The sequence below is a fragment of the Stylophora pistillata genome, chromosome 1 (genome assembly GCF_964205215.1).
Source record: "Stylophora pistillata chromosome 1, jaStyPist1.2, whole genome shotgun sequence".
Lineage (NCBI taxonomy): Eukaryota > Metazoa > Cnidaria > Anthozoa > Scleractinia > Pocilloporidae > Stylophora > Stylophora pistillata.
The window spans coordinates 30,384,520-30,396,048 of NC_142519.1; the positions used below are offsets into that span (position 1 = coordinate 30,384,520).

Consider the following 11,529-nt stretch of genomic DNA (forward strand, 5'->3'; position numbering starts at 1 on the left):
TTAGCATTTCTAAGTACATTATGCCATTGACGAAGACGCCATCGGAAAACTTTCACTTTCGACTTGATTTCAAAGCTTAGAGGCAAGTTTAACTCGTACGGTGCGTATTTGCGATCATTGTTGAACGCAAGTCTTCTAATGCGAACTATACGAGATACGAGAAGAAATGTACCGTTACTTCACGGCATATGGCATGGCTGATGTATTCTTTGGTAAGTAAGCTCTGCAGCTTGTTTATTTTCTGTGAATCTGTTCAAGGTCTAGTGAATCTGTTGAGCCTTACCGATAGGGATCAAACTGAGGAGTTTTTCCTCTCAAAAGACTTTCATCTCATCAAGTTAAGACAGAGAGGTCTCCGCTAGCGTAAGCGATTGATGACAGAGTTGTTTAAATTCATTCTTATGCTTGAGGGTCATGAAACGAGTCATTACAGTTTATATGTTATATGCTTCTGGTCTGGCTGGTTTTCTGCTGATATCGTGGATTTTTTCAGCAGCTTTTGCTCGTGCAACTATGGAATCGTCCCTATAAACTACAATTATCACTTTGGTCACTTAGGACTTTTACCTGCAGTAATGCTTCATCATGACAACAGAGAACTAGGGACAGCATTGAATTGTTCAGTTATGTTCGGACTCATAAGCAATCTATTCCCCTGTTGATTTGCAGCGTGTTCAACGAACTGCAAGGCATAGCTGCAGAAATTACAGACTTCGTTGTTAAAAGTTCAGTAATTTCATGCTATGAGTTTATTTATTTTCAGGTAGAGTGAGCCTTCTTTCTTTAAAATCATATCACATGGTCTACTTGTGGTCACATCACTGAAGCACTGAGGTCTATTTTGACTACAACTATCACATTTTAAAAGTTTGAGACAACAAAATATTCACTCTAATCACGGAAATTATGAGTTTTCCCTCAATTTCTTCAGTTGCTGCTTCCACTCGACAATTTTTGCGCTTCAAAGCCCCCACATTATTCAACGTCCCGAGAATTTTGGTTGTGAAACGATAAGTTTCCTTGATTCCCCATTAGGTTCTGCAAAATTCTTATGAACCCCATCATTGGCAGTCATATTCTAAAGATGACAACTAACCCCCCCTCCGTCCCCCCTGGAGACCAGGTGATCTTTCTCAGAATCCTACACCCCCTTTCTCCCCAGGCGATGAGTAATGACTGGTCCCCTAACAGCTGCTTCCTGCATCAAGCTTCTTATATAAATTCCGCTCTTTTTGTCATTTTGAACCCTTAACTCCCAGAAGTGATTAACGTGTAACTTCTCCCTATAATATCCATGCAACTTTCTGCAAACAGGTAATGAGAATTCTCATACTTATCAGATAGTTTTTATCCTGATCCAACGCCAAATTCTTGTGACTAATCTACAAGGAAATGTGTATCAACTGGAGGGGAGAATTTACAATCAGATCTTGGTATGTAAGTTCAGATAAACAGCCTATCATAAAAGGAAGATAGACCGAAAATAATTAACGGAAATAACTTTCATCGAGGCTATATAGAGAACAATACACGGGCGCTAGCGCGGTGCGCTCACCTGTGAGATATCGAGTTAAACACTCGAAGAGAAATTCCACATCTTAAACGAACCATGTATTATTTTGTTCATTATATAAACAACATACACCATTACTGAAACAAAAAGTGGACTATATCGGTGACTTAGTAGCGCATGTGTCAGCAACTGATTGGCGATATCAAACCTACGTTTAAAATGTCGTAATTTTACATGTGTGCAGGAGTTATGGCTTTCCTCAGGGCTAGAGATCCTTGTAAAACACCGCAGTTTATTTTCCAAAAGATTTTATTGTTCATTTGTATTGTCGCCGTTTCTTTCGTACCACATTTACAAAGTAAACTGGTTCAAAGAAGCTGTTTTATCATAACGCTTTCCTTGAAAATAAGTTCGTATTTATCTGTTATCTTCCTATATCCCACTTTTTAAGGCATTAGGACTCACAAAACAGTGGTGGAGTCAACCTGACTGAGTTCTTACAAAGTATTATACCTTGGGAAAAAGTTGTCGACGTTGACCTTTTCGACATTGAAAATATCAAGTTTTCCTATTGCAACAATGCAGCTTGCAAAAAGACGGCTAGTGACAGCAGCCGTCTCTGGAACAGAACGACAGTCCGAAGCGGCTCATTACTGCTGATCGGAATTGAAGATAGTGATAAAGTGCTTAAAATGAGGGCAACCGTCCACTTAAGCACGTCAGAAACGCGTCATTACACCATAAAGGTCATCGTGAACAATTCTCAAGGTAATCGATACACTTTTTTCAATGTTAAGATGTTTATTATTGACAAGCACTATAACCCTTTTAGCGTTATGTGACTCTTATAAAGATCCTTCTCTACTAGGACAAGCCACGAAGACTGGGTGGTTTATCTTCTAGTTATCTTAACGTTCCTTTAAGGGTGGAGGGGTGGGGAAGGCTAACGGAACGACTAATAGAGGTATGGTAGAATTTATGTACAAGGCAACGTCATCATCAAACATGCTCGGTTTCATCACTTAAATTTATCTTCTTGCAGGCACTAGTCTTATGCCAACGACACCGTCCATTCCACGAACAGTCAATTTCAGTCCCGGTGCCTCCTACCCGGAGACTGCTAAATCTCCATCTGAGAGCTTTGATAGACATCCAACCACAAGCATTGTGGGATCTCCATCTGAGAGCGCTGTAGGATCTTCAACTCAATGCATTGTCCGTATAATAGTATCATGTTCCTTGCAGTTTTGGTTCCTGTAACCTTCATTTGGTGGCGTCTCTGTTGGGATGAACCACGAAACCTTAAAAAGAACCTTACCGTAGGTTCCAACCAATTTGTTGCAATACAGTTGCAATACAGTTGCAATACAGTTGCAACTGTAAAAGCCATCGAGAGAAGTGTGTATGCCAAATATTAATGAAAAGGCTCATAGTTCATTCTCCCTCAGGCAGACACCTCTGTAACTGACACTCCGTTACAGTTTGAAATACGTACCTTTTAATCTCGACGATTCACTTGTACATAACACACAGAAAAAATACAGAATTAACAATGCGAACTTAAACCCAACGAAACAAAAATACAACGAAAGGAATACGAGAAACTACAGGAAAATACAAACGAAAGCGTAACTAGTTACAAGATCTGTGCGGCACTCCGGAATAACAACGACTGAATGAAAATCACAACTACGATGTTATATAGCAGATAAAAAGGCTAAAACAATAGACTAAACAAGGCTACACAATACTCAAAGGCGATTGCATGAAACAACGCTGACAAACTTAATTTACATTTTGACAGCACGAAAAAATACAAACTAATAAATACAGAACTGAACTATCGAGACGAGAACTATTTACACTAATTACAATTAACAAAGACGAACGACAGAACTGATAAGAAAAAAAAAAAAAATAATAATAATAACTCTCGTGGCTACATAGCCCCCCTAATGAACCCCTAAAGTCTACAGTTCATTACTTAACGTAACTATTGTACGACGCGAGAGTAAGTTTATCCTTTTACAGTATGGATTTTCAATTCCATTGCATTCTTTTTAACAACAGGTTCAGTTTCTCTTTTTAAGCTTTGTTTTCTCCCTCTAAGAAACACAGTTTAGTCACTGGTCTTGTAAGAATTGTGGTAGCTGTTTGCACCTTGGCTGAGCGGACTTTCCCGTCTTTTCCCGTTAAAACTTTGGTTACTCGGCCTAACGGCCATCTTCCTCGATGAATGTTGTCATCTGCAATTAGTACCAGGTCTCCGTTCGCTAAGCAACGGCGGAGTTTGGTCCATTTTGCTCTCTCTTGGAGGGTTGGCAAATACTCCTTCAACCAGCGCTTCCAAAACAAATTGGCTATGTACTGGACTTGACGCCAGCGTCGCTTGCTGTACATTTCTTCTTTGTTGAAGACTCCAGGAGGCAAATTTGGGTTGGCTCTTAACAAGAGCAGATGGTTTGGCGTAAGAGGCTCCAGGTCCTTCGGGTCACTACTGACTGGAGTCAAAGGTCTGCCATTTAAGATCCCTTCAACTTCACTCATCAAGGTTCGGAGCATTTCTTCAGAGACGAGTTGTTGTCCTAGCAGTGCTCTCAGGATCTTGCGCACAGATCTGATCGTACGCTCCCAGGCCCCACCCATGTGTGAGGCTGTAGGGGGATTGAATTTCCATCTAATATTCTTCTGACGAAGAAAACTGTGGATTGATTCTTGATTTAAATCATTCAATGACTCGCGTAACTCTCTTTCCCCTGCTTGGAAGTTCGTCCCATTGTCACTGTATACGGTAACTCGACATCTTCGTAAGTTAATGAATCTTCGTAACGCATTAACGAATGAATCAGTGTCAAGCGAGTTCACGACCTCTATATGAACGGCTCTGACGATCAGGCAAGTAAACAAACACCCGAAACGTTTCACGTTCGAGCGACCTTGGCGTACATAAAAGGGACCAAAGTAATCCACGCCTACGTATGTGAATGGTGGGTCTCCTGACATTAGTCTTTCCCTTGGTAGGTCGGCCATCAACTGCTCTCCACGAACTGCACCAAGTTTCTTACACTGGAAACAGCCACTAATCACTCGACGCACAGCTGAACGCCCCTTGATTATCCAATAGAATTGTCGTAAGCTGGACAGTACGTATTCTTGACCGAGGTGGCCAACCTTTTTGTGGTGCTGAGAAATGATCATATCCGTTACCTGATGACGATACGGCAGAATAATTGGATGTTTTGCGTCATAGTTGATTAAGGCATTTTCCAGTCTTCCTCCAACTCTTAGAATTCCAGTGTCGTCCAACAATGGATGAAGTTTGCGCATGTGAGCTGGTATCTTAAGATTCTTTAACTCGGAGGTAACTCCACGTGAAGGTTTCGATGAACTGATTGTCTGTATGGCTTGAATGACTTCCGGAAATGAAAGTTTTTGTACATGCTTGATAACTTCCCGTTCTGCGTTCTGTAATTCTTCCACGGACAGGAACTGGGATCCCTCCTTCAAACTGTTTTCAGGTGTGGAGTTAATGGATCTGCTACTGTGTCTTTCGATGAGCCACGTTCTGAACCTCAATAGCCAGGCCACAGCTCTTCGTAATCTGTCCCAAGATGAGTAATACTCTATCAACCTGGAGAGAACTTCGCTTCGATGACGAGTCAACGACTGGCTGTGAGAATGAGTTTCACGCTTGATTTCTGGATCATCATCTGAAGGTCCTGATCGGTGAATTGTAGGATCACACGGCCAGAACTCTTCTTTTTTCTTCAGAAACTCGGGACCACTCAGCCATTTACTGCTTGTACTCATTTCTTCCACCGTAGGACCTCTGGATACTTCGTCTGCTGGGTTGTCTTCGGAGCTAACATATCTCCACTGATGAGGTGCTGAATTTTCATGTATAACTGACAGCCGATTTGCAACAAACGTATGGAAACGCTTTGACTGATTTCTGATGTACTGCAACACGCAGGTGGAGTCCGACCAAAATGTCGATTGGCTAATCGGAATATCCAGCTCTTCTCTAACGGCCTGATCTAACTGAATGGCTAAGACTGCAGCTGACAGTTCCAACCTTGGCACAGTCATAGGTCTCAAGTGAGCAAGGCGAGACTTCCCCATGAGAAACGCACAATGGATTCTTTCCTCGACATCCTCCAATCTGAGATAGGAGACTGCTCCATATGCGATTTGCGACGCGTCGGCAAAGTTGTGTAACTCAGCCATCTTCAAGTCTCCAAAGCAGGTTGGCTTAACGCATCTGTCTACTGTTATCCGAGAGAGACCGACCAACTGAGCCTTCCACTTCTCCCACCTTTCACCATCATTAGTGCCGATTGGATCATCCCATCCAAGTTTCTGCTTACAGAGCTCTTGTAACAATTTCTTAGCCGGGAGGATGATTGGCGCAAAGAAACCAAGTGGATCATAAACGGAACTTGACAGGGAAAGTATACCGCGACGGGTGTTCGGTCTGTCTTTAAGAGCAACCTTAAATAGGAACTTGTCGCTCTCCATGTCCCAGTGGAGCCCCAACGTGCGTTGCATCGGTAGCTTGTCTTTGTCTAGGTCAAGGTCTAGTACCGGTTGATCTCTCTCAGATTGAGGGACTGTACTCAGAACTTCCAAACTGTTGCACGACCACTTTGTGAGTCGAAATCCGCCTTTGGAGAGCATTTCTCGGAGCTGATACACAACTTCGATAGCATTTTCAGCTGACTTTACCGATTTTAGGCAGTCATCAACATAGAAATTCCTTCTGACAGTCTTAACTATCTCTTCTGAGAATTCACCTTTGTTGTCTTCTGCTGTCTTTCTTAGCGCGAAGCTAGAACAACTTGGAGACGAGGTCGCGCCAAACAAATGGACCTCCATACGATGATCAACTGGTTCTTGGGTCAGATCTCCATCTGGCCACCAGAGGAATCTGAATGCATCTCGGTCACCTGGCACTACTCTGACCTGATGGAACATACATTCAATATCAGCAGACAACGCGACTTGTTCTTCCCGAAATCTCATTAGCACACCAACGATAGAATTTGTCAAATCTGGTCCAGTAAGGAGCTGATCGTTTAGAGACGTTCCTTTATGTTTTGCAGCGCAATCAAAAACCACTCGAGTCTTTCCAGGTTTGTTCAGCACTGGGTGGTGGGGTAGATACCAAATCGGCTTGTTCTTTACATGAATTTCATTAAGTGGCACTCGTGAAGCGTGACCTTTGGTAAGATACTGTTCCATGGTGGTCTTGTAATTTTTCAGAAGCTCACCATCTTGCATGAACCTGCCTTTTAGCGCCAGTAGCCTCTTTTCTGCCATGCAGCGATTATAAGGCAAGACTGGTGGATAGTTTCTCCAAGGAAGCGCAATTTGGTAATGACCATGCTCAAGTTTCACAGATTGTTCCATAACTTCAAGGGCTCTCTTGTCTTCCACTGACATGCCCAGCTTGGATTGGGGAACAACTCCATAATTCTCCACTTCCCAGAACCTTTCTAGCTGGTGCATAAGACAATCATTCTTTTCTCCCACGGGCTCCGCTGATCCAACAAAATTAACGTTAAGATGGCATTCTCCGCCAACGTTCTTATGCATAGGGCCCATGAGTGTCCAGCCAAGTGGCGTGCGTATGGCGTATGGCTCTCCCTTGTTACCACGTCTCTCCTCCAACACCCAAAAGGCATCAGGGACGTTGGTGCCTATAATCAATCGAACTTCCTTCTCACTAGTACTTGGCAGCTTGATGTCTCTAAGGTGAGGCCACTGCTTTAGATCTTGTTCTGATGGAATACTGCGGCCTGAAGCATTCAATTTATCAACTGTCCACAGTCTAACAACGTCAACTCTGTCACTTCCATCAAGTGGCTCAACAACTAGGCTTAATTCGTGACCAACTCTTGGGCTATCCTCTTTCTCTTGAGTTGTCAAATAAAACGATTTCTGGCGTCCATGCACTCCAAGATCCATGGCTAACTTCTTGTCACACAAGGAGATGTCTGATCCACCGTCTAGAAGGGCATAGGTTTCTATGGTCTTGTTGGCGTCATCATGACTTCGCACCTTTACAGGAACTACTCTCAGGCACACCTTTCCTTCTCCAGCTGAGGTACTATTAGTCTGTCCACTTTGAAACGGGGCACCGCCTTCAGCTTGAGTTCCTTTATCAGCCACTCTGTCGCTACCTTCCACTGCTGGTGGTGGAGATGGTGGATGAAGTAAGGTGTGATGTCTCCTCTTACATCCTGGGACTTCACAAGCACCCTTTGCTAAACATCCAACTCCTATGTGGCCATATTTAAAGCAATTGAAACAGAGCTGAGCTTTCTTCATTATCTCCAGGCGCTCTTCGAAGTTCTTGTCCTTGAAACACCTGCACCTCGCTAACGAATGATCACCATTGCACGATGGACACTTCATGAAAGAAGCTGGCTTGCAAAAAGGGGGTAGACTCTGTCTGCCACCGGATTTGGTCTCTTGAGTGTTAAATGTGCTGACGCGTTCTCCAGTTAATGTAGCACTCCTCGACTTAGGTTTTCGCCTTTCATTTTCCGATCTGTCGCGCGCGATGTCCACCACACAACCGAACACGGGGTTATTTGCTACTCTGGCTTTGACTTTAACAAATTCAGCGATGTGACTGATGTTCGTTCTTTGGCCCGTTTGCTGGATTTGGTCTGCAACTTCAACAAACTTGGTGCGGAGATGATATGGTAATCTCTGAACAATTCTTCTTAGGTTGTCTGCACTGTTTATTTCATCTAGATATCCAATGGATTCTAACGTATTTTCACAGTCCTTCAATTTGTCTGCAAAGGCAAGCAATCCCGCGCGATCCCCTGGTTTCAGAGGGGGCCCTTCTGTTAACCTGGTTACGTACTTTGAGGCAATTGTGAAGGGGTGACCAAAACGTTCTTCAAGCAGTTCTCTTGCTCTTTGATATCCAAGGGATGGATCCATTACTAAGCAACATTTGATGGTATCGTTTGCTGCTCCAGAAGTGTACTGAAGAAGGTACATGAGTTTCTCGCTTTCACTGGCTGCATTGTTCACGATACTGGTTTCAAATGATTTGATAAAGTTCCAGTATTCGAGAGGATCACCATCAAACACTGTCAATTTCTTTTTAGGCAACGCAAATCCTTGCCTCATAGCTAAAGCCACACTATCCATAACTGCTCCACGCAAAACAGAACCTATCGCCTCTGGATGTGCAAAGGCGGCTGTAGGTCCGGCTGACCAACTCTTATACTCCTGCGCATTAGATTTCAGCCGCAACGGAAGGTCTTGAGAACCAAAGTTGCGTTCAACACGAGAATTAGAATATTCCTGATCAGGCGCATGTGCAGCTCCTACATCAACTCCTTCCCTAGACGGCTTCAGATTTTCAAAAACGTTCGGTAACTTGGCTAAATCGACTAGCTCCTCATCCTGAAGTAACTTTATTTGAAGTTCAGTTTTCCTAATTTCAAACTGCACATCCAAAAGCTCTAACTCTAGCTTCGTTTCTTCTTCCTGACGTAGTAATTCTTGCCTTTTCTTCAGCTGGTACAACTTCAGTTGCGCTATTGCCTGATTCGCTTTAAGCTGTCTGATAGATAGTCTAGATGAATGCGAACTTTGCGAAGAATTAGCGGTACTTACACAGTCTTCAACTGGTATCTCATTTTCCTCGCGTGCTCCAGCGTTTAATCCCACCTCGTGGATCCATCGCTCTATTCCCGAAACAAAATCCATTTTTCGACGGAAATGTTCCTTGAAATAACGTGCTTCGCTTCCCCACACTTCCATATCTCCATCCAAAGTTGAGATGTATTCGTAGTGCACCTGTTCGAAGCGAGAAAAAGCTTCATCAATCTCCAGTAACTTCTGTTTAACTTCATCGACATTTTTCGGATCACTCAGCAGAACTTCCGTAGCACGGTACAACATCGTTACTCTGGATAAACACCCTGACCTCGAATTCTTCTTTCGCACACTTTCGAGGGCTTCTTCTGAGTGAGCTCGGCGTCTTCTCCGACCTTCAATTCCGGACAACATGTCATCCACTTCAGATCTTTGAATGCATGTAACTGACACTCCGTTACAGTTTGAAATACGTACCTTTTAATCTCGACGATTCACTTGTACATAACACACAGAAAAAATACAGAATTAACAATGCGAACTTAAACCCAACGAAACAAAAATACAACGAAAGGAATACGAGAAACTACAGGAAAATACAAACGAAAGCGTAACTAGTTACAAGATCTGTGCGGCACTCCGGAATAACAACGACTGAATGAAAATCACAACTACGATGTTATATAGCAGATAAAAAGGCTAAAACAATAGACTAAACAAGGCTACACAATACTCAAAGGCGATTGCATGAAACAACGCTGACAAACTTAATTTACATTTTGACAGCACGAAAAAATACAAACTAATAAATACAGAACTGAACTATCGAGACGAGAACTATTTACACTAATTACAATTAACAAAGACGAACGACAGAACTGATAAGAAAAAAAAAATAATAATAATAATAACTCTCGTGGCTACAACCTCCTTCGATTCCTTTCTAAATACAACAACAATAACTTATTTAAAGGGGGAAGCACAATACCCTATTACATTTTTTAACTTAAGGCCTTAAAATATATATATTTTTAGAAGACAAATGAGCATATATATATATATATAAGAAAAGGATATTTAAGGCAGAATAAGCTATAAGCACGTGATAAAACTGTAAATGTATAAATCGATGAAGAGAGTAAATATGTATAAAAGACTCAACAGGGGTTGTGGTGGGCACTATGAAAACAGCTGCAATGAGTAGCGGCAAATAGAGCGCAGTAGATCCTCCAAGTGCTCGGCAGAGGACAGGCGTGAGAGAGATAGATTTCGTAATTTAGACTTAAGAGAGGAAAGAAGAAATTTAAATGTTGACGGAGAAAAAGAAGCAGAGAACTCTTTTAGGTCGGAACTAAGCTCACTGAAAAGTTTAGTAGCACCATAGGCAAGTGTGCGTTTCCCAGAATAGCTATGTGGGCGTGGCGCGAACCAAATGTCTCAACTAGCATTTTAGGTGAGATGGGAGGGAGAGAAGAGGACGGGACCTCGTAGCCATTGAGAGAGAAAAATTAGAACTGGTTCCTTATTCAAGATCTGACTCCATTGGGAACTTTGAGCAGTTAAGAAGGTGACGCCAAGCAATCGTTGGTTAAAATATCAACTTAACTTTCTCTAAAGATTTTATTGAAAAGTTTAACGTGTTTCAGTCATCAGATCTCCATTTAGCTTAACACTTAGGCTGTGTCAGCTCCAAATGGAAACGTGAATCATGTACTGTCGTTGTTCTCACCCTCATACTACTCCAAATTTGGTGTTTTCGCTTCATTGTCTTGCCTAGGACGTATTTTAAATGAACAAAGCTCTTCCCCGCACGAGCAAGGCAATTGTTCTGCTTGTGACATCCTCTATCTATCCACGTACTCCTTGTCGTTAAGGTAGCCATGGTTTTCCTAAGGTCCCCATTGTTATAAGGTTCAAGCGCATTTTCAATTTTAGTGTCTCAACCCTGGTCAGTGATACGTCCGCGGCCAGTCATTGGCGAAAAGACCACAATAGTTTCTGCACTCGAGACGGGCAAAGTTAGAACTTGAAGTAAGATATGTTTATTCGTTTTACTAGTAACTCTGCATGCGCGTAATTGGTAATTTTGTCGTGTCCTTCTCTTCTAGGAGACTCGCTAAATTTTAACGCTTTTGTTATAGCCAAATTTCTTCTTATTCGTCGCCAATGGTTGTTGATTTTCCTAAGTGATGAGATAGTGCGATAAAATGTGTTAACGACAGAGGATTGACAATCATTTTAATTGACTCGTTTGTTTCGGTTCTGTTTCCAGCGTTCGCCAATCTTTCGAAGATTTTCCGACTATTCATCGTTTCTCAAGTTTCTTACTAATCGCTTTGTCACGGCGGTCAGTTCAGTTACTAAAGGGTCCTTGTTTTTTCCTCTTTGATTTT

The 11,529-nt window shown here is 42.4% G+C and overlaps 2 protein-coding genes and 1 long non-coding RNA gene across 3 annotated transcripts in view; 2 read left to right on the forward strand and 1 right to left on the reverse strand.

Annotated features, from left to right (window-relative positions):
• LOC111331806 (uncharacterized) overlaps positions 1-11,529 on the forward strand; it is a 69,405-nt gene continuing 57,876 nt past the window's right edge. Inside the window, exon 1 of the mRNA XM_088746606.1 lies at positions 1-212. Within this exon, the coding sequence (XP_088602732.1) occupies positions 167-212 (46 nt within the window). The 5' untranslated portion in view covers positions 1-166. The remainder of the gene's footprint in view (positions 213-11,529) is intronic.
• On the forward strand, positions 1,965-3,434 carry LOC148742050 (uncharacterized). The gene is made up of 2 exons (XR_015995963.1): positions 1,965-2,281; positions 2,556-3,434. It is a non-coding gene; the product is annotated as an uncharacterized LOC148742050 (long non-coding RNA).
• LOC148742051 (uncharacterized) lies at positions 3,599-9,550 on the reverse strand. Its single transcript, XM_088734572.1, has one exon. The coding sequence runs from the start codon at positions 9,548-9,550 to the stop codon at positions 3,599-3,601; it is 5,952 nt and encodes a 1,983-aa protein (XP_088590698.1).